At 41.7% G+C, this 27,945-nt stretch overlaps 1 protein-coding gene across 5 annotated transcripts; it reads left to right on the top strand.

Moving 5' to 3' along the window:
* Window positions 1-507: 507 nt before the first annotated feature.
* On the top strand, window positions 508-27,005 carry HNRNPM (heterogeneous nuclear ribonucleoprotein M). Of its 5 annotated transcripts, none has more exons than XM_037386263.1 (16): window positions 508-687; window positions 5,711-5,880; window positions 12,612-12,664; window positions 13,507-13,514; window positions 13,599-13,716; window positions 16,160-16,357; window positions 16,746-16,899; window positions 17,996-18,045; window positions 18,333-18,393; window positions 20,409-20,510; window positions 21,097-21,141; window positions 21,539-21,613; window positions 22,121-22,219; window positions 24,480-25,261; window positions 25,568-25,619; window positions 26,487-27,005. In XM_037386263.1, exons 1-16 carry the CDS (start codon window positions 548-550, stop codon window positions 26,648-26,650), a joined length of 2,271 nt encoding a protein of 756 aa, XP_037242160.1. In that variant the 5' UTR covers window positions 508-547; the 3' UTR covers window positions 26,651-27,005. The 5 variants fall into 5 exon arrangements, with proteins under 5 accessions (XP_037242160.1, XP_037242161.1, XP_037242162.1 ...); XM_037386264.1 differs by having other exon boundaries at window positions 13,599-13,692; window positions 26,487-26,913; XM_037386265.1 differs by lacking the exon at window positions 20,409-20,510 and having other exon boundaries at window positions 26,487-26,913.
* The last annotated feature ends 940 nt before the right edge of the window (window positions 27,006-27,945 follow it).

Genomic DNA, 27,945 nt, shown 5'->3' with positions numbered 1-27,945 from the left:
CTGGGCCTGTCTGCTATCTGGGCTGAACCTGACTGAGGAAAAGTGGGGACAGGGTAGATGTGGCTTCCCCGGGGCCCACGGCTCAGGAATGGCGCTGCCATACACTCAGGCCCTGTCGTCCCCTCAAGGCCTGCTGCCCCCTCAGGCCCTGCCATTCCCCCCAGGCCCCACAGCCTGGGAACAGCCCCGCCGTCCCCTCAGGCCCTACAGCCTGGGATCAGTGCATAAACCCCACTGTCCCCTCAGGCCCCACGGCCCGGGAATGGCCCTGCCATCCCCTCAGGCATCGTTGTCCCCTGAGGGCCCAAAGCCCGGGCAAAGCCCCACAGTCCGGGAACGGCCCCGCCGTCCCCTCAGGCCCCACAGCCCGCGAACGACCCCATCCACCCGTCAGGCCCCGGTCCCCGCCAGCCCCGCGCAGCCCGCGCCGCCGCAGTGCGCATGCGCAGTGCCGCCAGGCGCCGCTGTTTCCCGCCCCCGTCCCGGCGTGCCCCGCGCGCAGCCAGCGGGGCGGGCTCTCCTCACACAAAGGCGCAGCGTTGGGAAAATGGCGGCGACAGCGGCGGTAGCGGCGGCCACGGAAAGCGCCGGCAGCAAAATGGAGGAGCCGGCGGCAGCCGCGGTGGCGGCCGCGGCTCCGCCACCACCTAACGGGGCAAGCAGTGCTGGGGATGCCCCCCCCAAGAGGTAGGGTGGCCGCGGTAGGGCCGCGCTGCCGCCTGGGCCTGCCGCGCTGCATGCGGCCTCCCCGCGCCGCGGGCCTGGCCCGGGCCGGGCCGCGGGGGGGACCGGGACCGGGGCCGCCGCGCTGGAGGGGCTGTCAGCGGGGCCGGGCCGGGGCCTGGGCTGGGGCTGGGGCTGGGGCCGCGGCGCTCCCGCAGGCGCGGCCCGGGCGGGGCCTGCCCGCTGCGGCGCGGAGGCTGGCGGCGCGGGGCCGCCCCGGGAAGGCGCGTCCGGCGGCTCCCGCTGTCTGCGGTCGGAGCGGGGAGGGGACCGGTCCTTCCTCCTGGTGCTCTGCGCAGGCCCCGGCGGCCGGTGAGATCCTGGAGGTGTTTGCCTGTCCCGCTGAGGAAGTATTTTTGCAGCGCTTTAGCGGACAGCGTAAAGCCTCCCCTAGAGGTATAGGGCGGGGTGCGTTTGGTGTGACTTAATGTCTTTTCGTTCTGCCAGTGGCAGGTTGTAATAGCTAAGCTTTTCTCGGGCAGTCACCTCTCATACTGCTGCAACATTTGGAGCAACGTATACTCTGTTCCGTGGTTGATGCTTTACCTGTGGAGTGGGTTAGGAACACGAGAGAGACAAATCCCGCAAGAGCTTTAAGTGCCAGGCGTTAAGTTAGTGTTTTGTGTCTGATGTCAATAGAACGTTACAGAAATAAAAAAAACCAAACTTGCAGGGATTATAATTCTAGATATGTAAATGTGGAGATGATAAGCAGAAAAAACTTGAATTGCTTGTCACTTCCCTGTGTTAATGCTAGCCTCATTTTGGAAAACTTCATAGTTGGCAAAGCGTTTTTCTTAATACCAACTCTGTGGAATAAAGAACACATTTTCTTCGGTTAATATTTGGCCCCAGGTCTTAAATGCTGTGGAGATAAGAATCAGCATTTTGAACCTGATGTTCTGTGAGTAATGTTTCAGACTTGAGGTCAGATTCATTTATGTGCTGTTCCTGAGGTGTGTTACATAGTTGTGTGTCAGTCAGGCTGCCTGCAGCTGCGGGCTGTTACGCCCAGGCATGCTGCATATCTGTAGTCTAACCCAGAGCTGACATCTGAGTAACAGAGGCCAGCTCCATGGTCTGTAGTTAATTGGAGTTGATGTAGGTATGGTGAGGAGATGGTGCATGGTGTGTCTCAATTTGAGAAACCACTCTCTTCCATCTGCCTCAGTCTGTGGATTGTGCTTCACATGACCAGGAAGGTGGTCAGCTTTCCAAGTGTCACTTCTGGGGAAAATTGTCCATATCTTTTTTGTGCGCCCCCCCCCCCCCCCCCCAGTTAAACTGTGCTTATGGCAACTGAAAAAATATTGACATATGCAACTCTGTTTTCTTCCTGCCAAGTGGAAACAGGCGTGTCTGTTCAGGAGCTGAGGCAGTCCTGATCCTGGAGGGTTAGGATCCCAGCACTGCCAGGGCACGTGATGCTGTGACATGCAATATGTTAGCCAGGGCTAGGGAATGATCTTGCCATCATCTTCTCTCCTCTTCATGTTGGCTAGTTGGTATGTGGAGGGTATTTGTGTCTTAATTCTGCTTATACCTCAAAGCTCGCTCTTGGTGAATGTAGCAGAACCTGCAGCTCTAGGTAATATGTAACTAGTAATTTGTCTTACATGAGAGGAGACACTTCATTCCTGGAAGTAGAAGTGAAGATGTCTGCTTTATTCTGATTCCCCCCCCGGTTCCTGTTATATTTAGAGTTTTTCCAGAGAGCTTATCTTTTTATCTAGATGCAAATCTATGTGTGATATCAAGTTCCATGTGGCAGAGCTAACACATCTGTAGTGATGATGCCAGTGTTCATGTGAACATATCTTCAGTGTCCTTGTGGAGAGAAGGAGATCTGCCTATACTGGATTTTGATTCTTAGTGATTTCTGGTACATTTGTTGGCTCTAGGTGGCATGTTTAAGAAATCTTGCAGAGGAATATGCCTAACAGTCCATTTCTTTGGAGGAAATAGGAGCTTCCCTTTTAGCTCTTCCTTTTGCACACATCACAAATGGGATAATTTTTCTTTAGTCTTGATGAAACATTTCAGTTCTGTAACCCAAGGAAAAAAAAAGTAGATAAAATATCTTTTGAAAGTATTGACCTAAATGTGTTATTTTCTGTACATCTGGTGTTAATCTTGGCGTAAATGGATCCCAGTTACTCAGTGATTCCTTATTGGGATGGGCAAAGCTGCTGTGAGAATTCAATCTCCCTTGTCCTTCCAACTTAGGGATACTTAAAGGTGTGGTGTATTTTGGAGGTGATGTGGAGCCTGTTCTTTCCTGCTGTCTAGAACTCCCTTAAAAGAAGCGCTGAATGCTCAGTTGTTTTCACACTTGGTAACCACATCTTGTAAGCGATCTCTGTGGAGCTGTACCTGCCTGTTCTTGTCCTTTTGCTGTATGAAACGCATGGAGGTGGTGTCTGAAATCCTGCAAAACAACAAAAAACCCTTTGCAGCTGAAGTAGTTTCCGTGATTCTTTTGACCTGGCTGGATTTTGTTAATGCTGAATATGATAAGGAATATGTTCTACATATTCCTTATATATAGGTGAACACATCAGCCCTCTCATTGTAGATGTCTCTTTGCAGCACTATCCAGTATGGGGAGCCCACCACAGCCAGCAGTTCCTTTGCAGTGCCCTCAGTGTAGGCAGGGGCACAGTGCTTGTCTTTAAGGTCAGGTAATGTGGCTTGTCTGGATTCTTTGCAGGTATATCAAAGCTTGAGGTGTTTTTAAGGTAACTTGGGTGCCTTAAATGCAGGATTGCAAAAACGTCTGCACCATACCGTGTTACTTTGAAGCATGTTATGTATAGCAGTTCGACCCAGGGGGAATGTGAATAGTTCCAGTTTGAGGAATAACCGTAAAAAAATGTGTGTAGCTTAAACACAGGCATTAAATTTTCTGTTATTTCTTCAGCCAAACTGAAGTTAAGGTGTTAGAAGGATTGTCCTGTTTTGAATCTATTTTTGGTTTTTTAATTACTGCATTACTCAAGAAGTTTTCAAAAAGTACAGTGAGGGGAAGTCTAAAAATTTGTCTGTTAGGTGAAACAAATATTGTATATAACTAAGGATGCTTTTTTTTGTGTGGTAGGTTGACCTTGGCTGGATGCCAGGTGCCCATCAAGCTGCTCTGTCACTCCCCTCCTCAGCAGAACGGGGTGGGAGAAAATAAGATGGAAAAAACCCCTTGTGGGTCAAGATAAAGGCAGTTCAATGAAGCAATAGCAAAACTTGCGCACATGGAAGTGAAGGAAAACAAAAGATGTTATTCTCCTTCCCATTGGCAGGCGATGTTTGGCCACTTCCTGGCAAGCAGGGCTTCAGTATGTGTAGGAGTTGCTAGTAGTTGCGTGCAGTAGGAAGTTGCCAATAACGAATGCCCGCCCCCCTCTTCCTCCGCCTTTCTCTTAGTTTTTATATCTGAACAGGTGTTATATGATATGGAATATCCCATTGGTCACTTTGGGTCAGCTGTCCTAGCTATGTCCCCTCCCAGGATCTTGCCCACCCCAGCCTACTGGTGATGGTGGTGGTGGGGAGGCTGGAGAGACAGCCTTGATACTTGTGTGAGCGCTGCTTAGCAGTAGTCAAGACACTGGTGTGCTGTCACCACCTTTCTAGCTACCGATACAAGCACAGCACTAGGAGGGCTGCTATGGGGCTCAGCCAGGCCCAGTACATTTTTATAGAGCTCTTTTCCAGCATATTACTTAAATGCGGAAGCTGTGTCTCTTGACATGAAGTGATACACTGCAGTTATGGCTGTATCCATAAAATACAGTATTTTTGTGTGTTTGCTTGTAATGTATCCTTGTGACTGAAAAGTTGTATACTGCTATGCAATCGAAGTGGGGAACCTGCTCAAATATAAAACTTCAGAGACATCTGCATACCTGTTCCTTCTTTTTCCCTGCAGGCTGTTGTATCTGTTAGTGACTAAAATGGTTCTAAAGCAACGGACAGTGTTGATGCAGAAATGTGTTCACATCGGAGCCAGAATTTCTGGCATTGCTTAGACTGTGCAGGGCTACTTAAGTTGAGCAAAAGCTCAGTGTAGTACAGATATGTTTTAGAAATGTTACCAGCTTTTTTGACTGACTTATTATCCTGAATTCTTTTTAAGATGTATTTCTGCATCTTCTCAACCAGCACAAAGTGGACAAGGAGATTAATAGGATTAGTTAAGGAAATCATGTCAGGCTGAGGCTGAAGTATTTCATTCTCCTGGTTTTTTTCAATACTATTATTCTGTGGCATTTGTGTCATGTTAAGTAAGACCTGATGGTCATCTAGGTTGGTTGAGAAATAGCCTTCAATTCTAACTTTATACATTTTTGACATGTTAGAGCTGGTATTCTGAAGTAGTTAAAAGGAACTATTCAAGACATTTGTTGGAATGCACAGAGGCCTTGAATTGATGTCATCCAAAAACTGTATTAATTGGAGGAGGAAAAAAAGTGTTGTTAGGGAAGAGTCATTGACCTGCGTGTTTAGTTAGATACAGGATTATTTTTTTAAAATTCTTGTAGTGTGAGACTACAAATTTGGTGGGTCAATGTGTTATTTGACTTAGAGGTGATTAAGTAGTATAGTGTGCTAAGGGGAGAATAAATAGGATGGATGCCTGGTCTGGAGCATCATGAAGAGATGGAGTGAGGCTTGGTCGGCTTTAAAGAGATTCAGCTTTATGAAATTGAAAACTTCAGTGGCATTGGATAAATGTGGGAGAAGATAGTGGGTCTTCATGGCATGAGTTGTCTGCTGTTAGAAGGTCTTTGTTACAATGCGCTATGTAGCACTGGTACCATGTGTACCAGCTTTGGTTGAAAGGTGTACAGTTTTGCAAATAACACAAATGGGTGAAACTTTGCAAGTTTTGATTTAGTTTTAAGAATGTAACAAGTTATGTTCCAAGAGGTGGTATGACATTGATCAAATGCCAGAGTAGTTAATGTGTGTGATTATCTTTCTTTGCTTGCAGTGAAGGTGAACGACCAAGCCAAAATGAAAAAAGAAAAGAGAAAAGTGTCAAAAGAGGAGGAAATCGCTTTGAGCCATATGCTAATCCTGCTAAAAGATACCGAGCTTTTATTACAAATATTCCGTTTGATGTGAAGTGGCAGTCTCTGAAAGACCTGGTCAAAGAGAAAGGTAATGTACAACTCAGGTGGCCAAGTGATGTCTGTCATCTTACTTGTGGCTGACTTTGTTTGTAAACTTAAGAGTTGGAGTTCTGGGTGGACGTAGTGACATGAGTTTTGTAAAAGGTCGTCTTCAAGCCTTTTTGGGTGTTGCACAACATCTACTCCCTGGCAGCCTTCCAGGTGGATAGTTCCTTCATAGGCATGTTGGCATATAGCTAATAGTGCTTCATCGGAGATTTAAGAGTGTTTTTTCTTAGGGGGTAAAAACTGAGGCTTTCATCAGATTTTAGCCTTGACGTGCAACAAAGCTTTCTAAAGCATTTTAATGTCTTTTGGGTAATAAAGGTAGATCTTTACTGCTGATCTGGTGTGTGTATATATAGCTGTGTCCCCAGACTTTGTAGTGATTTGTGCTTAGGTAAAGATCCATGCTGCCATTTGATAGCAGTAAAATGTATTTAAGGGTGACCTGCAAAAAAGAAAAATCAGGTTTGTGCTTTGGCATGTGCTGCAACACAGTTAGGGCTTTGGAAATCATGTTCATGGTGCTTCCCCCTTCCCCACTTCTATTTAACTGCCCCTTGTGAATGGGAGCTGCCTTAGCTTGTTGACCTTAGCATCTTCATCTCTTGAAGAAGATGGAGGGATTGAGCTGGCTACTCTCAGGTGGTGACAAGTCTAAATGTAGTGTTACTTCTTTAAGCTGACGCTCGACTTCCTAGTTTTCAAGTCACCTTGGAAATGCAGCGGAGTGGCAAGAAAATACTTGGCTTCTCCATCATGAAAATGTCTCAAAACAAGTTAAGAGTAACTAATACAATCATTCCTCTTGTGGGTCACTTCTAAAATACATAGCATCAGTCATAAATGTCTTGCAAAATAGTGATCAGTGTTCACTTGTGTTTGAACTAGGTAAGGTATGATTGTTAATGTGTTCACAAGGTGTGGCCTAGTGAATGGGAAAAAAATTTCCAGAGGGTTTTAAAATGTGTCTTTGGAGGCAAAATGGAACTGAGTCTGCGTAATGAACATCAGGACTATAAGCCCTGGGAAACATCCATAATTAGAGGCTGTGAAACACTGATGCTTGAGATTCAGCAATGGTTTTCTTTAATATGAAGAGTTAAAGCCTTAAAGACTGCTTTAACAGGCCCTAATTATGAATGGTCCCTTGCCTTAAACTATGCTTTCACTTTGCTACGCAAGATACATTGGTTAATAGGAGTATCTGTATGTGTAGATGTCTAATTTTAAGTACTATGTTGAATTCCGTTCCAAGTGTCTTGTGGTTTCTCTCCAGTTCGCGTGGATGGAAAAGTCCGGTGTGAGATTGTTTCCTGCCTTGCTGTTCAGCTACTCATTCCAGCAGATACTCCTAGGGGAACATTGAAACCTCTTCATTCTATCTGCAGGGCTTGTTATGCTAAATATTGAGAAGCATTGTTCTTGGTTTTTGGGACTGCCTGTTAAAATACAACAGTTTAGATTTGCTGTGTAGTTGCGATTCATTCTAATTAGTCACTGACTTTACCAAATTGGTGCTCTTGTGCTGTGCTTGAACTTGCTCAATCGGTACTTCTTGATACAAGGCATAGTAGTTCCAAGAACCAGGAATGTTAGAATCCTTGGCTTGTAAGTGTAAGAATTATAGGCCAAATGTTCAGGGTTTTGGGAGCATGGGAAACAGCTCCGTACACAAAGGGCAAGTATAGGCGTTTCATGACTGCTCCATTGCTTGGCAGTCGTGAAGACTTAAGCTGTTAGCAGCAATGGCATAGCAGGTTGCTGAACGTAGGAGGAGTTCACCTCAATCGGCTGGTTTGCGTCAGTAAGTATGGTTTAGGAGACATGAGCTTTGAGGTCTGCTCATATTTCTGCAACCTGGTTTTTTCAGATGCGTACAGTCTTCTAAAGGTGATACCTCTCAAGTGTAATGCCTTGGTGCAGTCATTTCAGTGTATTTGTTGGTGAAACTCAATTACAGGTATGCAGTATGACACAGTTATTAATGAAATTAAAAATGTTCTTGTTTGAAACTCCCTTGTATTAGCTGACAAACACAAGGTTCTACTAAACTGATGTAATCAGCATTGATAACTTGCAATTGGTGAATGGCGTCAGGAGAAGAGTGAGGCAGCAGTTCTTCAGTCTGCAAGTGGAGTCTAAATGTAAACACAATTGAATGCTAAATAGCTGTCTTAATCTGTCCCCCAACAAATGGCACTGTCTTAGGGAGAAAAATGGTAGTGCTTCATGGCAGCTGGCATAAATGAGGTGAAACCGTATAATAAAAATAACTTGTATTTGAATTTGAGATTTATTGGTTCCTTTAGGAAATACAGAATTCTGTATTTTAAACCTCTTTCCTGACCAGATTAGCAAAATGGCATACAATACAAGGAGAAAGATTAGCTGTAAAATGAGGCAATAACTATTTTCTGCTCTGTTGCAAAGCCAGGAGCAGTTGCAGTCAAGGCCATGCTCATGTCACATTTAAAAGATTCCAGGACACCCCAGAGACTGTATGAGCGTGGCTGTACCCACGTTTACAGAAGGCAGAGCTGTAGTATGCAGCAGGCTTCCCTCTTCCTATCAAAACCTGGATGTGTGAACAGATTTGAGGAAAAAAAGCCATAAAGCTTTCCCAGCTTAAACTTTCTGTGAAGAGGAGCAGCTGTTAAATGTCATGTGCTGCTGCCTTTCTTGCTCCAGCTCCAGAAATTTTTGGAACTTTTGTGGGCTCCTAAAGATGCAACTCATGCCTTCTTACTGTTGTACTCAATCCCAGATGTTAGTACTGGTGAGCACTTCTGTTACTTTAGTACTAATAGCTGTTACTCCAGTACCTGAAGACAGCTGTTGCTGGAGGGTCCCCAGGGTTTCAGTACCCAAGATTCTGTCACAGTCTGCTTACAGGCTGAGGTTTTAGGTGGGCAAAGAGAAAAGGATGAATAAGGAATGTGGAAGTGCTGTTGCACATCTCACTTGTTCCCCCTTACTTTCAGTAGATGTACTAATGAGTTGCTCTATTTTTGTGGGCCTTAACCATCTTTTCAAGGAGGCGGTGTCCTTCACCAGTGGCTGCGGTGAGCTTTTTCACTCCCTCTTTCCTGCCTGGGCTCTTAAAGAGCCAAAATTACCCATGTGTTTTTTTGGGTTCTCTCATGCAAAAGCGAGATTTCCCTTCCCCTACCGTAAAAGAATAGCTTGCAAACTCTCTCTGTCTCTACTGTAGGAAGAATGTTTTTGTTCACCCCCTTAACAAAAGTTTTGTACATGTATAAAGTGTATTTCTCCTCTCTCTCTCCAGCCCAAACCCCCCAAATTCCCTTTTAGGGATTGCCTGTCATAAGCTTTACACTCTTAAGGGATAGAGGAGCTGTGACCAATTCAAATTGCTTTATGTTGAAAGTGTTGGTTTTATTAGGTAGAGTCCTCTTGATTCAGTCACATTGCTTGTGGTTCTTTACTTCAGAAGATGATGGGATGTCCGTGTAGCTTTGGTAACATCTTGAGTCTTCCTTCTCAATTTAGTATTTACTTTTGACCCTGTAGGCCAAAGAAATAGCTGTGATAAAAAGCTGTGATAAAAAGATTTACTCCTTTTCAGTTTATGTGCTTCTACCCTTGCCTAGACTTGTCTCTCTGCATCTTTCACGCCTTTCAGAGCTTTGTGGTTTGTCACTAACTATTGAAATCATATTGCCCAACTTTAGAATTGTCAAAGTTGACATGTACCTCTGAGCTTATTATTCTGGTTACTTCCCAGATATGTCTTCAGGGCTAGGTGAATCCATTTGAGCCATGTCTCAAGTCACCATACGGACATACTTATCTGAGCTTCCTGAACAGTCATTGGAGAATACCTGAACTCTGATAGACCGGCCTGGCTTGAACATCTTAATCTTCTGTGCAGATAAACTTTGGGAAGTGGATATAAAGGTTGGGGGTGGGAACCCCGACTGTAATATGTAACACTGGAGATTCTTTTGGTTTGTATTTCTAGTTATTGTAATGATTTCTGTTTCAATCTCTTGTTCAGAAACTACATTTCCTGAAACTTGTCTCAATTGTGAGGTTTTAAAAAAAAAATTAAAAAAATCAGTCTGCTCTAAGTTAAGTCCTAAAGACATCACGGGGAACGTGTTCTTTAATTATACTTACACTGACTTGGAGATAGTATTTTTTGCAAGTTTTGTCTCTCTTTGGAGGCTGGTCCAGTAGTAAACTTCAGTTCCTTAAGTAATGGTCTCACGTGCTTGAATGAAACTTCTTCACTTGTGGATACAGGATATGTTTCCTTATATAAACCAACACTTCTCTAGCAGAAAGAAAATCTGCCTGGATCACTGTGCATTTCTTTTGCCTTCTGAAGCAGGTTTAGTACATGCATATCTGCTGTTGGTACTTATCCATGGCTTAATTGCCTATGCACTGTCATAAGCTTCCCTTACTGCATTATCCCCAGTGCCTGATGTTCTGACATACTGTGGTTTGGGATCTAGAAATAAAGGAAGAAAAAGTGACATATAAAAAGTCACAAAAAAATGTGACCCAGCATAGGCTCTTACAAAAAGAGTTTCCTTTGCCAGCCTCAAACGATAGTCTCCTGGAAGAAGTGTCATGTTGAATTGTTTTACATGTTTTTCAGTGAAAAAAATTGCATTTTTACTGCAGTTGTTTTGTACTCTGGACTTGGTGTCTTGGATACTGAGCTGTTACGCTGTTTGGTGTTCTTCCCTTCTCCTTGCTTTTTTTTTTTTAATTTGGCTATTCAGGAAGTTCAGATGTCCTTTGAAGGAAACCAGCTACTTCAAGATGTATATTTAGTTTTTAATATGGGTGTCTATAAGGCTTGAATGTGCAGCACTGAGCAAAATTGGCATGTACTAGATTTTCCAAGTGACAGACAATTGCTGCTGTGATAGACTCCTGGAAATCTTGTGGTTCAGAGGTCAGAGATTTGTTAAAAGTAAATGTTAAATCGTATTTAATATGTTCTGTTCAAGCTTGGCAAACTTCCTTGGAAGTGTTTGTGTGGCTCTGAAGTAAGAATTGTAGCTGAACTCGATATGTGGTTGGGAGAGGAGAGCCCTCTATCTAGGGGCTTAGTAGCGTTACTAGGAGCAGTCACAGGCTCTAACCTGTGACTTCTGGCCTCTGTGAATTGGAGTGGTTTTGTATCGTAGATAATCTGGGAATTTGTTGTCTTACTACATAAATTGTTGAATCCCACTCGCTTTCTTGATCAAAGTTTGGTTGGACTCTGGCTGCTGCTTTTGAAGTGGATGAGCATTACCAAGACATTCTGAAGCCAATATTTGGGCTCAATGTGCCACCAAGGGCAACTGCAGGAGGGCTGTGTACAGTGCAGTGCCTTTCTCTGCACAAATGGTGGAAACAATTCTATGTATAATACGTGATCTCATACTGTGCAGATTATAGGATAGAACTCATCTTGTCAGGCTTTATTTCAAGTATTGTTCCGATAGTGAAGCTATGGATATTAACTGAACATTCTGATCTGCCCTGTCCCTTTCAAAGGGACTTGCTTCTCAGCCTTTACTAGTCTCAAACACTGTCCTCATAAAAACATGAATAGATCAGAGTTTTATTCTGCCTAGCTAACTGTTCCTTGGCTGGAATGCTGATATTGCTGAATTACTTTTTAAAAATAAGAAATTGAGATTTAAAAAAGGAGTGATTTCATTAAGCATCCCTGTTCTTCCAGCTTCGAGGGAGACCTTTTGGGATGTTTTGCATAATGACACTAGGTGTGCTGTAGATGACCGGTCCTGTGGGAGGTTGTGCTGAACACCTCTTCCTCTCTCTGGCCCTTGCCAAGAGTAGACTCTTGGATGGGAGACTCTAGTTCCTTGCTCAAAATATGCTATCAAGTCTTCACACTAGGTCATAGTTTTCCACAAAGACTGCTTTCCACCTTTTGGATAATGCAATCTGGGAGTCCTCTTAAAGTTAAAAACTAGGACTTCTAAAACCAGAAAGAAAAATTGTTTTCCTTGGTAATTCTTTTGTGTGCTAGTCATTTCAAAGGCAGCAGCCATTTTGGTAGTTGTATTCTGGAGGCACATGATATGGTCATGTGGTCATGAAAAGGCAATCCTAATCTCGTGAGGAAAGGTGCAGGTGCAGTTTTCCAGTGTTTGTTTTGCCTCTTGCTGTAAACACTTTTGTCTCAAGAGGAAATATGGCAGTGGGTTTAATACTGCTTATTGAAGCTAAAAAATGAACTTTATTGTGGCTTGACAAAAAGCTAAAAAACCTGCTGAAATAAATAGTAGGCAGTGATCTCTTGGTTCACTCTGACTCCCTTTTTGGAAGTCTGTCTATAAATCCAGAGGAAAGCAACTAACTGTGCAAGTTCTGGACTATGGAGACAGGATTGCGTACAATGTAGAGTGAAGGAAACTTGTTCTTGCAGACTTCCCCATGGATTTGGATTGCCTCAAGTAATGAGTGGGTACTAAAGGTCATGGAAACCGATACCGTGGAAATAGCTGGCTTTTGAAGCGGAGGAAGATCAAGAACATGTTTAACTTTTATGACTTGTACTGCATACCTGTAATTGTCCAGTTTTGTGGTCTAGAGAACATGGAGTGTTTCTGGGCTTTCTTATAAGGCAGAGGCTCCATACACGGTTGTTGATTGTTCTAAATTCCCATTGTTTTCTTGGCTTTTCTCCCTTGGTATATGTGTCGTCTGGAATCTGATTTGTAGTTGGTGAGGTAACATACGTGGAGCTCTTAATGGACGCTGAAGGAAAGTCAAGGGTAAGTGTTTGAGAGATTTCTTCTGTGGATTTTCTACATGACAAATGTAACTGTATGGTGGCGTGGAACGAAACGAAGTCAGGAAGGTAGAGAGTGTGTATGCTTAGTGGCTATAACATAGGATTGTTTAAAGCTTCTTCTGGGGTGGGGAGGAGGTGGGATGGGGCCTTGTAAACAGTGTTAGGCTGGTCTTCCACTGTGTTCAGTTGGCGTTGGCTGTTTGAATGACCCATGGACCCTAGCAGTATGTATAGTGGTACGGAATATTAATGTAATACTTGTGTTTTGGAAAATGTCACTGTAGTGGTTCGCTGAATTTGTAAGGCCAGTGTGCAGAAGCAGGTTTTGTAAACTACACTTCCTGTGCTAGTAAACAGAAGTCATTCCTAAATGCAAATGTACATTGCCTTCATAGTACTTAAGTCCTTTAGTCCAGTGACAGTATCTTACAGGGAGAAAAATAGTAGGAGCATGCTTAACTGTACTGCAGGATATGGATTTAGGGTGAGAGAATATGTTGAGGGTTTTGCTGTATGACAGGGGAGGACAGGTCACATGAAGCGTGTGGAATTTTTCTTGGAGAATCGGGACTTAGTTTTGTTCGTTACCACTTCAGAAACTACAGTTTAATCCTGTTAACTCATAAGAAATTATATCTTATGGAATTCAAGTATTGAAGGCTTTATTGGGTAAGATTACATCTATTTTCACTATTAGGGCTAACTAATGTGATTTGACTTAAAAAAAAAAAAAAGTTGTTTTGTGTGTGTTGTACTTTTACTTACTTTTTCTTCTTTCTTCCTTCTCCTCCCTGTTACTCGCCTGTGAAATCATCTCGTCAGGGATGTGCGTAAGTTCACTTACAAATTTATAGCAAAAATGAGGAAACTCTTAAAAAATAAGCAATGTTCTTAGATGTCTTGTATCCCCACAGTGTTGTTGAATTCAAGATGGAAGAAAGCATGAAAAAGGCTGCAGAGGTTTTGAACAAGCATAGTCTTGGTGGAAGACCATTGAAAGTGAAAGAAGTAAGACGTGCATCTGTTCTTTCAGTATGTTGAATTTGAAGGTGAAGGGGTAGTTCTTAGTCAAAATTTATGGCTGACTCATTTAAAGATAAGAATAATTGATGAAAGGTAGGACTCATCAAATAGGGTTAAAAAAGACAGTCAACCTTTTTTTTCTTTTTTTACCATCGGCATGTGCTGCTGAACTTAAGTTTGAATATGATTATCAAGACTAAATATAATCTGAAGAATAGGTGCTGGTAGCAATGCAGAGCTCTGACAAAGCAAGAGTTTGGTTTTAAATGCAGGTGTGCTTTCTTGCTTAGTGATTTGAAGAAGAAACCTGCATAAGTATTGTTTGTTCTTGACTGCCTTCCCTTTTAATTCTGCGTTGTAATGAATGTATATTCTACAAACAAATCTGTAGAATTAGCTGTTTTCTGAAATACTTAGATCTATTTCCATTTTGATGGCTTTGGTATTGTCAACCAGTATGACATGCTCAACTGTACCATGAGTTAATTCTTAACCATTGATAAGTTTAAAGTTTTATTCCAGCAGTTTGGAACCTGTAGCTGCATTGAAAGCTCAGTGGAACAAAAATTAGAAGGGAATTACTTGAGTGTTAGCATTATCTCTTGGCTGTAGGGTACGTGAGCTGTGTTCTTGGCTAAGCAGGCTGCATGTTCTGCTGGGCCCTGCCCACCTAATGGTGGGGGGTGAAAGACATCTGCATGTGTATAAGATAGAGAATGTATGCAGAAGGTCTCCCCTTGGTAACCTGCTTCTGGCTCTAGTGGCAGCACTTCTCAGGTCTCGCAGATTTTGTGAGTAATGAATTCCGGGAGCAGTAGCCTGCTTTTGGGTGCAAGCCATCTTCTGGCACTATTGACCTCTCGCTACCCTTTAAAGGAAAGAAGAGGTGAAATGGAAGGTTATAGAAAAACATAGTTGCACCTGGAAGTCTTCAGGCACTGACTTCCCAGGGGCCCTTGGAAGAAAAAGCTATTGAGAGCAGGCCATGTCTGGGTCAGTTTTCCTGTTAATGATATACCATTAGTACTAGAAGTCAGGTTGCCCTTTGGTATCAGTCCTTGAGAAGAGGTGGTTGTAATTTGCCCAACTCTTCACAAAGCTGTTGTCATACTTGAATATTTCTGTCTGACTCGGAAATGATACTTGAAATCGGTGAAGAAGCATTTTACCAGTGTTAGGGACTTTAGCAACACTTACCCAGTCAAGTGCCCCAGCCTGACGGTGTGGAATGAATTAAGTTACTGTGGATGACCATTAGCATCAGTTTTGCCAACTGTCTAGTACATACATCTCCTTGTTGGCTGTCTCACCGCTGAGGAGTGTGAAGGCCTTCAGGTGACACAATAAAAATTGATGGCAGAATAGGTAAAGCTCTTTGCCTGATGCAGACAATCTTAATTTGTTTGAGAACCACTCTTGGCTTTCTATTGGAGTTAATCTGGTTTTAAACAATACCTTATTTTAACAGTGAGATAGGAAATCTAAATTGAGAAATGACTTGTATTCACTTTAATGTGTTCTCCACCTCAGACTACTATGATTTTCTGTAGCTAAAATAATAAAGTGAAAGCTATCCTTTCTCCTGTTTTCAAAACATGCTATTGTTTAGTCTTAAAATTCAGATCAAGATTCAAATTAATGCAAATAGCCTTTATTTTTAAAGCATCTGTATTTCTAATTAATTCTATTTGACGTTTTACTTTCTTCAGCAGTCTTGCAGTGCTGGTGCATTTTACTCACTGAATACAGTGTGATGTTTCCAACCTAAGTAACATTAAGTTCACCTTGTGTTGTGAAGGTGCTTACATTCACTTTAAGTATAAAGTGAAGTGACAATAATTATTCTCATTTCCTTCCTTGAATTCTTCATCCTATGCTTCATGTTCTCTAGCATGTCCTAAAATTGTGAGATTATGTAGTAATAGGGGGATACTTGAAAAAATTTTTTGGGGTTAGAAAGCCGGGGGGGGCGGGTGGGGGGTGTGTGTGTGGCGGGGAGGGGAAAGCATTACCCAAACCAAATCTTCCCGAAATTTTACACACTGTATCTTGTAAAAAAGTTAAAGTGCAAAGTAAATGAATTGTTGCACTGTTTTGAAGATGCCAAGAGTTAGTTGGCATTTGTCTTCCAAAACCTCTCCAATGCCATTCTGGGTTTATCAGTCTTTGGAACAGATGTAACTGTGAGCTTTATTGTTGGTATTGAATAATAGATAAATGCTTTCAGATTCAGGGGAGATGCATGAGTAGTAATACCTTGATAACTTGAAGGGTGGCATAAGTGGGTGGAAGGCAATGATATGTGAATTACTTGTCTGGAGATCTGTGGGGAGCAGATAGCCCTGTATAAGGGAAACCCCTTCCTCTTTTGACTGTTTTAGTCATGCCACTAAATCCCCACGCATGTAGTGGAATACAGGGGGAACTGATTGTATCGTTTCTGTTTTTGCAGGATCCTGATGGTGAGCATGCCAGGAGAGCAATGCAGAAGGTCATGGCAGCAGCTGGTGGAATGGGTATTGGTCCAGGCCCGGGTGGCCCCGGCATGATCAATATCCCGCCTAGTATACTCAACAATCCCAACATACCCAATGAGATCATTCATGCCTTGCAGGCAGGGAGACTTGGAAGCACTGTTTTTGTTGCAAATGTAAGTGCTGTGTAATCAGTGAACTGAGTATCGAGGTCTTAACTGAGTTAAATCTAATAAATTGGAAGGAAAGCCTTAGACTTTCACCTCTGTTCCAGTAAAACTGAATACTAACACAGTGGCTAGTCTTGTTGATTCTCTGTGCTAGTGAAGTTGTAAATTAAGATATATCCTATGTGTTACAGTGTCTATTAATTTGTATTTTTGAACAAAGCCAAGAATCTTGCATTAAGTAGCATAAAGAATGCTACAGAGCTTAAATTTTGTCCTATCTCTGTGAAGACTTTGCTTCTTAAGATTGCTGATACCAGGGAAGGAAATGTAAGAACACTAAAGCTGTTTTTTGATGGAAATCTTTCTCATATTTCCAATATCACTTGTCTTCCAGCTGGATTACAAGGTTGGTTGGAAGAAACTGAAAGAAGTATTCAGCATGGCTGGTGTTGTGGTTCGGGCAGACATACTAGAAGATAAGGATGGCAAAAGTCGTGGGATCGGCACTGTCACTTTTGAGCAAGCTATAGAGGCTGTTCAGGCTATATGTATCCTTGAAGAGTAGCGATGGTAAATAGCAGGCACATAAATTAGTAAACAAAGCAGGATGAAAATATAAATTGTAGTTTTTACAATAAGCGAGGATACTTCCATGTTGCAGAAAGTCATGCCATCCACTGCAATGGTTTGCTTAAGGAAAATTGAAAAAGAGAAGAAAAGTCCCATCTTGAGGAATTGTTGCTATTTGCACAGAATCATTAACAGAGTGGATTCTCTTTCCCATGTGGATATATGTGTTTCTAGTCCAAATAGTAAATGTTTGTCTCTAGGTTGTAGCTAGTATTAAAATGCAATTTATGAAACAGGATTTGTCTTCAATTCCTGTGACGGAGGAGGAATGCAACAAATCCATTTGTAATGTGAGATGGCTTGACCTAGTGTGTTCCTCTGTTCCCTGTATACTTAACGCTGTGTGAATGATGGTTTGCTATGCAGCAGTGTACAAAAAGCAAACCAAACAAAACCAAAGCACAGATGATACTGTGTGGGTGATCTCTCAACTTGTGGCTAAGGTATGGAAAAGATGAAAACGCTTCCCTCTTCCGCTCCCAAAGTTTCTGCTTGAATGTTAATTCTGTTCTGCCTATGCACCTAGTAAGTTAAGCCTTGTGGGAGCAAGACTTATGCAAATTTCACATGATTTGCTAGTGTGGCATACTCCAAAATTTGGCTATTTGTTGATTTGGAAATGTTGGGAGCTTCTGCCTGTTTTCTCCTATCTTACATGGCTAAAGTTACTGATGAAACATTTAAACACTTAGGCTGGTTTGGAGTCATGTGTTGAGTGATCTCTTAATGAACTTAATCTTAACCAGAAGATTATTTTTAACTTGTGTTTTAATCAAATAATGTGTTGTTTTTTTTTTAAATATTCAGTTACTTAATAGATTTTAAAGCTTTTTAGTTTTGGGGAAGGCAGAAGGATTTTGGATCATCTGTGAACGATAGCTTAAGCAGCGGCCAGCGACCTGGAGAGATGTGGTTTTTTGACTAGGTTTTTCTAATCTGTGTCAGATAGCACATAAAGCTTTAACACTTTGTGTGGTTCTAGCGATTTAACAATGATCCTTAATGAAACAATAGCGATGTTTAATGGGCAGCTGTTGTTTGACAGACCGATGCATGTAAAAATGGTAAGTACGTTCAAATTTTTACTGCTTTTTGACCTGGTAATTGTGCTCCTGATTTTGGATGCTGTGTGGTTTCAAGGCTGCGTTGAAATGTGGGGGGGGTAATGTGAGACTTGCCTAATTCCTAGTGATGTCAATTTATGACATCAGGGAAGGTTAAGTCTGATTATTTTGTTAAAAGACAATAACAAAACCAGTGTAGATAGCTTTAGCTTTAAGTTTAGTTAAAAAAAGGCAAAAAATAATTTCTTACTTATCTTACGAACTTTAATGTATTGAATTGTGTTTAGGATGAACGAGCCTTTCCCAAAGGAGACTTCTTTCCTCCAGAGCGACCCCAACAACTTCCTCGTAAGTCTCTCCTGCATGACTGAACATGTTACATTTTTTATTTTGTTGTTCAGTAACTGGGGCCTGATCCCAGCCCCAGTGAGACTGGCTCAGACCTCGGAAAGTTGGGATCCACGCGGTCTGACTAATATCAAAGGGGGAAATAGTAAAGAAGAGCTGCTCAGTCTTGTCCTTTTTATTTTTTTTTATACTTCTTTCAGCTCATAGCTAGAAGCTTGTCTTAAAACAGTATCCCATTCACGTTCTAATGGCTTCCAAATATCTCAATTGCAATTCAAAGACCCCGGTGCCTTTTAAAACTGCTGTTAATAGTGGGATTTAATGGAAATAAAATTAATTAGTCAATAGGGAAAAGAGTGCTTCCTTTTATATGATGGTATTCTGGGTATCTAATATTTGTCCTTAATTGAAAGGGCTAAATTGAGGACCTGAGAATTTCCCAGGTCTTCAGGTTTCTAAAGGGGAATCTTATCAATGTATATAAACATCTGAAGGGAGAGTATAAAGAAGAGGGAGCCAGGCTTTTTCCAGTGGTGCACAAGGCTGTGAGCATAAACTGAATATAAGGAGACTCCATCTGAATATAAGGAAACATCGCTGTCGGGGCGACTGTGTACTGGAACAGCAGGTCGCCTAGAGTCTGTGGAGTCTCTGTCCTTGGAGATACTCAAAGCTGTGTGGATATGGTCCTGGCTCACCAGCTCTAGGTGTCCCTACCTGAGCCAGTGGACTTGCAGCAGATGACCTCCAGAGGTCCCTTCCAACCTCAGTCATGCTGTGATAAGATACTGAAAGTATTGGAACAGGAAGAATCTGGGTTGGAAGGGAAGAGTTAGAGGTGGGAGGAGATCACAGGCTTAATTTTTTTAAATACAGCAAAAATGTAAAGTGTGGCTGTTAACGTAGTTCTGTTAATTCAGCCAGCTGCTGTTTTCTTAGGAATGGGAACCAAACCTGTTGTGTGCTGCTAACTTGCACAACTTTAGTGATCATTGATCAGTCTGTCCCTTAATTAGATCATCAATCAATCCCTTAATTAGTTTAGTTTTCTGTGTGTCTGTCAAAGCTTTATTCAGCAGCAGTATTATTCATGGGTTTTATTACTGCCCTGACTTTCTATGATGCTATACCTCTTTCCTGAAAGTCATTGGGTTGCAATTTAATTATCTTTGTATAAAACTCAACAAATAACAATGGAAGCCTGTTTTTTGGCCTTTATTGGGGCGGGGAAAGGGGTACCTTGTGTTGTTTTAAAACAAGATTCGACACTTCCTGTGTTTATTATGCTGAGCTGTAAACGAGGAAGTCCTCTTCTCATAGGCAAAGAATGCTGTTAAGCTGTTGTTTGATGCAAGTGCAAGCAGAGAACTCTTTCTTACTGGTTAACTATAAGGAAAATATGAGGGCTTTTTCTTCTTTCTTTGGACTGGGGAATCCTTAATTCATTTGGGTACAGGAAGATTCAAAATTATGCCTGGCAATGATACATTTTGTTTGCTCAGAGAAGAGGCTGGCTGTGTGCTCTGAATTCTATAGGTGGCTATCATAACAATAGGTTGAACTTTGTTGTTAAAATTCTTACCTACAAGGGAAGAATCCTGGCAAAGGTGGAAATAAGCCATTTGTCAATCAAGGGTAGTACTGTGCAAGGGTTAGAAGATCTTTATACTAAATTGCCCACTCTATTCTCCTTAGATTGAGGAGTTGCACAAAACAAGCAGTGTTCTAGCCAGTTATTTTTCAGGAGTCAGCTTAAAACCAACCAAACAAGCAAGTTTTCTCAGTAGTAAGATGGAAAATGGATTATGAGAAAAAATACTTGAACTAGTTTTTAGTATATTTCAAGACACATCTACTCTGGATTTACTATACACTTTCATGCTTTAAGTACACACCCCAAAGTGGGAACACAGCAAGCTTTTTGGAGAATGGAAGTCAATTACTTAAGAATAAAACTTGCTGTTTTGTCAAACTATGGAAAGAAGGCTTTTTTGATATCTGAATATTTTCTTCAGATGGTCTTGGTGGTATTGGCATGGGATTAGGACCTGGAGGTCAACCTATTGATGCAAATCATTTAAACAAAGGCATGGGAATGGGCAACATGGGACCTGGAGGTAAGAAGATTACTCCTATGCTTTTGTTTCATGAGAGCTTTAAGCTGTGTAGAAGGTAGATAGCTTTGTTTTGCCTACACAAAAAGTTGAAGTGTATTAGGAGTGTTAAAGCCAAATGAGTTTTTGTTGAGCTAAGTAATGAGCTTGATAATGGAAATCTGAATTTAACCAACTGCTCCATTTTTTTTCACTGTGGTCAAGGCACAGCTCTCATTTTCTGACTCTTGAGCATGAGCAGCAGACACTGCAAATATACATTAAACTTTTAAAACCATCTCTCACTTTTAACACTTATTAGTGGGCTTGCAAATCTTTGTTTAGGATATGTTTAAATAGCACAAGTTTTAAAGAGCCACCTAAAAAGTAGCACACATTCAGCTTTCAATTTACAAATGCCTATGGGTTTTTCCCCTTTGCTGCTTTATTTTCTGAGAAGGAATGTTGGAATCTACTCAGAGTTATTACATGTAAGCTCTTCAGTCCAAACAGTGGACATGTTGTATGGTTTCTCTTTCTACAGCCAGTTTAATGGCTGAACTGTTGTAGAATTACATCTGCTATATAAAACTTTCTCTTTTATTTTGAGGAATGGGAATGGAAGGCATGGGCTTTGGAATGAATAAAATGGGAGGTAAGCTGTGTTTTTTGACATGTATATAGCTTGGGCTTTCTGAATCATGTAAATTAGCCATATGTCTAGCGGGCATTTGTGTTCTTTGGACATCATTATGATTTTAGTAATAACTTGTTCCTTTTTGAGTATTAATAGAGCTGCTATAGGTGTATGGGGAAGGGTTAATACCTCAGATAAGTCATGTGACAAAAACATTGGTCATATTTTGTTAAAACTGCACTTGGTTTAGGAAATGGTGTGATGAAATTCTGACGAAATTTTGTTTTGTGAATTTGTGATACACATTTGTCTTGATGCCTGTGGAAATGTTCTGTGAAAGCAGCTTATATGAGTGAAGTGTACCATTAAGTTGAAATGCATTGCTAAAGAATCTCTGAAAAATATTTTCTTTTAGGAATGGAAGGTCCTTTTGGTGGCATGGAAAACATTGGTCGCTTCCCTGCTGGAATGAACATGGGCAGAATGAGCGGTAGGCTTTAGGGTTTGTTTTTTTTATATCCAACTCCTGATTTGTGTTCTCTCAAAGTGTACTACTGGAGGAGAGACTCCTTAGACTGGTCACTTTCCTATTCTCAGCTTTTTTTGGAAAAACTTAAAAGCTTACAGCTGACATGGTGCCCACAAGTCACTTGTTTTCTGAGCGACTCTAAATGGCACTGAGCAGCAGAAAGTGAGTGACTGAGGCTGTTTTGAATGACTAGTTTAGAAAGAGATAAACTCTGCTCTTATCTGGATTCACCAGAAACGCTTCTCCAGAGCAGAACGACGGCCTCAAATGTGTTTGTCCACGTTGAGATGAGTCCTGCTTTTTGTTGGGTTTTTGTTGGTCTCAAGAGGACATGATAAAATGATACGGGAAAAAAAATTTAAAAATTTTGTCTTGCTGTTAATCTTTAAAAATGATGCCTGTATTAAAATGTTCTCTCGGGAGTAGTTTAGGCACCCTGAAGAACATATCAAACTTAAATCTTTTCAGAGATGGACCGTGCCATGGGTGGAGGATTTGAAAGAGAATTTGGAAGAAATGAAATGGGAATGTCTCGTAGTTTTGGAGAGACCTTGGAGAGAGGAATAGGTAAGTATGCTAAGCCAAGTACTTCTACCACCTTTTCATACTGGAACTCTACGTAAAAATTGTACGTTCTGTTACAACAAAACAGACTATTTTATATATATATTTTCTGTAATAGTTTGGTTTTGATCAGACTCCTAAAAGCTGTACAGAAGGCAGATGGGTGCACACTAGTAGTGATCTGTGGGACTGTGTAATAGATTCAGATGCAACAGGAAGCTTTCTGACAGTCCTAATATGCTGCCTCGCGTCTTGAAACTTCATGCTAAACTTCCATATATGTGCTTGGCAAAGAGGAAGGTTCTGAATGATGTGTGACCCAATCTTGTCACTAAAATGTACTCTGTGCCCTTAACAGTAGGGAGGAGAAATCTTAATTTCCTTCCCTTCCTCCCAGATGTTTTAGGAGTTTGGTATAGACTCACACATCAGATGATTGAGGAGAACACCTTACTGTGCAACTCATGCAGCACTAAAATTGGTGTTTTCTGTTGGTCTTTCCTTTTGAACCCCAGAGAGATTTGGAGCTTGAACATTGTTAATGTCTACTGTGAGCGTCTGTTTGTGTGAGTACAGCTTGATTGAGCCAGTTCCTGAGGTGGCTCTGTTATTGCTGTGCTCTGTTAATTTGATAAAACTTAAATTGGTTTTTAAAGTGAAATAAAATGTTGCTGATACAACTTGGATGACTCTTTGTAAAATTGGATCTTGTATGCAAGGAGAGGTGATCTTTTATCAATTAAAAAAAATAAAATTAAAATCCTTACCTTTTAAAATCAAGGTTGCAAAACAAATACAGCTGTCAGACAGCTCGATGCACTTAAAGCAGTGGTTCAGTTATGGTAATTCACTGTTTGTTTTTTTAAATATATCTCCCATAATGCAAGAAATAATTTTGAGAAATAGTTTTGAGAGAGGTAATCTTTAAACAGATAAGCAATGTCATGCATTAAAACCCTTCTGAAAAAAGATTACTGGAAGACTTTTATTTGCTTAATGACTGAGTCACAACATTTAGTAACTAAGAGCCGGCTCAGTCTGCCTGCACAGGATTAGCCCTTTTCTGGGAGACTCTAAAAACAAGTGCACAACGCTGCTGGCTTTCAGCTGAAGAAATACTAAATAGATGTTGTTTCTTCATCTAAATAAAAAACAAAAAATGCCATCTTGCTTGCACAATTGTCACGGAACCCAAACCCACTCTGTTATTTAAGGTACTACTGAAGCAAGATGGGTGCCATTTGTAAATGTGGTTGCTTCAGTTTTCTTGAGCGTAGGCTCATCTTACATGTCTTGTTTCTCTTTGTTAAATATATGCAGATTACTTAAGTATGCACTTTCTTCAAAGCTTTTCTGCTTTAAATAGGAATCAAACTCAACATGATTTTTATTATAGTGCTGCAGTGCAGAACTTGATTTGGTACATAAGCTAAGATCCTTTGTACAGCAGCAAAATGGCCTTAACTGTAGGGGAGCGAAACTTCTACTGCAGGAGCTGAAAGACTCTGTAGCAGTCGGGACAACTTGGTCAAGGGATTCTATGTAGCAGATACAGAAACCCTATTCTTGCTGGTGTGTTATGGCACAGGCAACCTATTTATATTTCTTTCCACACTAAAAGGCCAAGCATGCTTTGTGATTTTATAATGGCTGTGCTGCTGTGGTTCTCATGTGGAATTTGCTTTCTTTTTATTGCTCTTAAGTTTTGGCCAGCTCTTGCAAAACTCTCTACCTGCCTTGGCTGACACAGTCTTTGAGTTGCATGGCAAGGATGATGTGATTTCGTTTGTCTTCCAAACAATCTGTATTTGAACTGTCATTTCAGTTACTAGATTATTATTGCTGTGTAATCCCCAGTGTACTGCTCAGGACAGCTAGCAGCTAAGATTACATTTAAAATATTACTTTTGCCACCTGATCTTCTCCTAGGTTTGCATAAACCTTCAAAATTTTCTCCTTTGTTTTCTTTGGAAGGCTCTTTTTGTGTGTATGTAGGTTAAGCTCTTCAGTGAAGGAATTTTCTCCATCCTAACTACAGGATGTGTAATCATGTGGTGTAGTTGTTGATGGTCTGTGTAATCAACATAGTACTTTTCTTACCAGCTGAAATAAACTGCTACTTTGTATTCTGCAGCAAGAGAGCACACAGTGTGCAGTCACTTTTCTGAATGATGATAAAACTTAAAGCATTTCAGTGGCGTAAACATGCATTTGGGTTTTTTGTCCCCGTATGAATACTGATAGTCTCTGTGTTGTGTTCCAGGTGGTGGAAATGCCAGCATTCCTGGGATTGAGAGGATGGCACCTGGCATTGATCGTATGGGCTCGGGAATAGAAAGAATACCTTCTGGGATGGGGCATGGGATGGAGAGAGTAGGGTCAGAAATAGACAGGATGGGTCTTGTGTTAGATCGCATGAGCTCCAATGTGGAGCGAATGGGTTCAGGAATTGACCGCATGGCCCCTCTGGGCATAGATCACATCGCTCCTAACATTGAGAGGATGGGCCCAGCTATCGAGAGGATGGGTTCTGGCATAGAAAGAATGGGTTCTGGAATAGGCTTTGGTATCGAGAGAATGGGTGCTGCCATTGACCGCGTTGGCACCACTATGGACAGAATGGGGTCAGGCGTAGAACGTATGGGTTCTGGCATGGATCGCATGGGTATAGGTATTGAGCGTATGGTCCCTGCTGGAATGGGAACTGGAATGGGTCAGGTGATAGAGAGAATGCCAGCTGGATTGGATCGCATAGGTGCCACTCCTATGGAAAGAATAGGAATAGATCGTATGGGTGCTGCTAGCATGGAGAGAATGGGCTTGGAGCGCATTGGAGCCACTAACATGGAAAGAATGGGTCCTGCTATGGGACAGGGCATGGGAGCAGGCATAGATCGAATGGGACTTGCAATGGGAAGCAATTTTGAAAGAACGATGGACATGGAACGTGGAAACTTTGCAGGCAATTTTGCAGGCTCCCTTGGAGGAACTGGAGGACCTGCAGCCGGGGTGGCCAGAAAAGCCTGTCAGATATTTGTGAGAAATGTGAGTAGCCTCCTTCCTACCTCTCCTTCATAGGTCATGAAATGAATTGGTACTGACATGTTGATCTCGTCTGTGCTCAGTTGAATTCAGTCAGAGTATCTAATATGGGATGCTGCCAAAGGTGGAGTTATGTAGACTTTTGTGAGTTGAAGCCATTTCCTTAATAGGAGGAGAGCTCTTGGCATCTGTAACTGAAAATGCTGAACAGTGGCTGTCCAAGGATGGAAAACATTTTTCGAAGAGTTGGCAGGACTTGCAAGTTGGTCAACAGATCCTCGGTAACGGTCTGTTCTTCTCTTTTCACAGCTGCCTTTTGATTTTACATGGAAAATGCTGAAAGATAAATTTAATGAATGTGGTAAGTTATTTTATCACTGGTAACTGCTCTGAAAATTGAACATGAATTAAACAGTAACTCCTGGCTCTGTATGTCCCTGACGCTAGTGTCTTAACTAAAATTTCACTTGGACTCACTGAAATACCAGGTCTTAGTGTTGACAAGCTTTGTGAGGATGTTTACTGCTCCTGTTGTACCAGCAAGAGTTCTGCAGCGTTAAAAAGAAATAAGTGTCTAGTCAGATGATAACCAAGTTAACGTGTTTTTCTAAACGTGTGTGTCTTTGTCAGTCTCAGTTGGGGTGTATCATGTGGGTAGGCTCTTCGTAGTTGTAGAAAGAGATAGGAATAGAGATGCAAGTCCTGAGAACTGCTGAAAAGCACCTGCAGAGATTCTTTAAGCCTAAATGAATGTAACTATCTGGGAAAACTGTCCTTCAAATAAAAATTAAAAAGTCTGATTTCAGCTACTGACGGCAGAGGTGTCCTGTTCAGCATTAGGAAGTTTTTCATGGTAGCAGTTGCTGTGCCCAGACGTGCACCCCGATATCTTGTGCTGCTTGTCTGATGGCAAAACCAAGCCCCAGCCTTACCAGTTGTGATGTGAAGTGTGTGTTGACAAGTTAGGCAGGGCTTGTGAGCCTGTGCTTTGCTCCATTCATCTGCTGCTGCTGCTGGAGTGTGAATTGAGAGAACCAGTTTGAATTAATTCACCTCTCAAACTGAGAACGCTTCTTTAAAACAATGACTTGATAAAGTTGTCCTGCAGCTTTAAGTGTCAATGGTAGCTTCTAAAGGTGTGCTTTCTGTGGCTTGAGGTAAAGAACTGGGATTTGACAGTTACATGGTACTTGCTAGGTTAAACAAGACCCTTTCTTTTCTTTTTAAGGTCATGTGCTGTATGCTGATATCAAGATGGAAAATGGGAAGTCGAAAGGATGTGGTGTGGTTAGGTTTGAGTCCCCAGAAGTAGCTGAGCGAGCCTGCCGTATGATGAATGGGATACAGCTTCGTGGGAGGGAGATTGATGTGCGAATTGATAGAAATGCTTAAGTAGTTGCCTTTTTAACACTGATACCAGATTTTTGAATTTGTATTTTTTCTTGTTAACCATTTTAATTTGACTGGATGTAAAGGTGTTAAAACAATTCAGTTGCTTTCTGGAGTAATTTTAATTACTTTTTTAACAAATGGATTTCCATTTTACTGTTTTTTGCATTGAAACTGCAATGTGCACAATCTTTTTTTGTAGTTGTGGCATCTTGTTGACATTACAGATGTAAACAGTATGACTTTGATAATAAATGCAAGTTAAAGATTTCAGTCACAGCATCCGTTACTGGCAGCACATCCTATGCTTGCAAAAATATCTGTAAACTGAGCTCAGTAAACTAGAATTTGTATTCTCTTGTGAAGTGTCAAGAAAGAATGTTCCTCTTGGTCGTCAGTTTATGACAGTATGAATTGGTCTCTAAAATGATGCATTTCTGCATTTGCATTAGTGTTTGAATGTCTCTGGCGTGCAGGGGACTTCCCTTTCCTGTATTCTGACCTAATCGATGACCACTCTTAGCAAAAGGCTGGTAGTTTAATTTTTCTCCAGTGGCAATGCTAATTTTAAAAAAAAAATAATAAAGAGAATATCCTCTACCTTCGGTTGTGTCAGTGCCGTTGTGAAGGCCTGAACTGAAAATGGGTTTAAACCCCTCATTTTTTTTCTAAGATGGAGCATTTCAGTGGGGGCCATGCGTGCAGGTGTATCGGTTCCAGTCAAGGGCAAGGTGTGGTGGCAAACAGCTGCTGCAGGTGAGAGGCAGAAGGTGGCATATTTCACCTTCTCCTGCAACAAATAGTTTCAATAACACAAAATGAAAGTGATTATTTTTAAGTGGGAATCCTTGTGGCAGGAGAGCTGAAACTTTATGCCAAAGATGATTCCTTGCCTTTACCTTGGTTTGAGAGCTGCATGGCCTCCAAAATCAAATTGTTCTTACATTTTCATTGTGGGCTTGATTCCAGCAGCAGGACTCTGCTGGCTCAGAGGCAGTGGTATCAATTGCCTCTATGTGTCTCGTGGAGACCCATCAATATCATCTCAGTGATGCTGAGCAAGTGAGGAGTGCTGCTCTAAAAATTCCCCAACAGGCTTTGTTGCACAAAGCTGTCATCCAAACTACCCCATCGGAAAAATGTTTGAAGCATCATCAACTCTTTAATTGTTAAACTAAAGCTCATCTGACCTGTCTTCTGGTGAAAGGTCACCTCATGGTGTCAGTACTCTGCTTTATGATGCAACTGAACAGTGCTGCACGAGCCAGCATGGTGGCAGAAATCCTTCATGTGGAAAA

This window comes from Falco rusticolus, chromosome 4 (assembly GCF_015220075.1).
Source record: "Falco rusticolus isolate bFalRus1 chromosome 4, bFalRus1.pri, whole genome shotgun sequence".
In the NCBI taxonomy this organism is placed as follows: Eukaryota; Metazoa; Chordata; class Aves; order Falconiformes; family Falconidae; genus Falco; species Falco rusticolus.
This window is presented reverse-complemented; position numbering and strand designations above follow the sequence as displayed.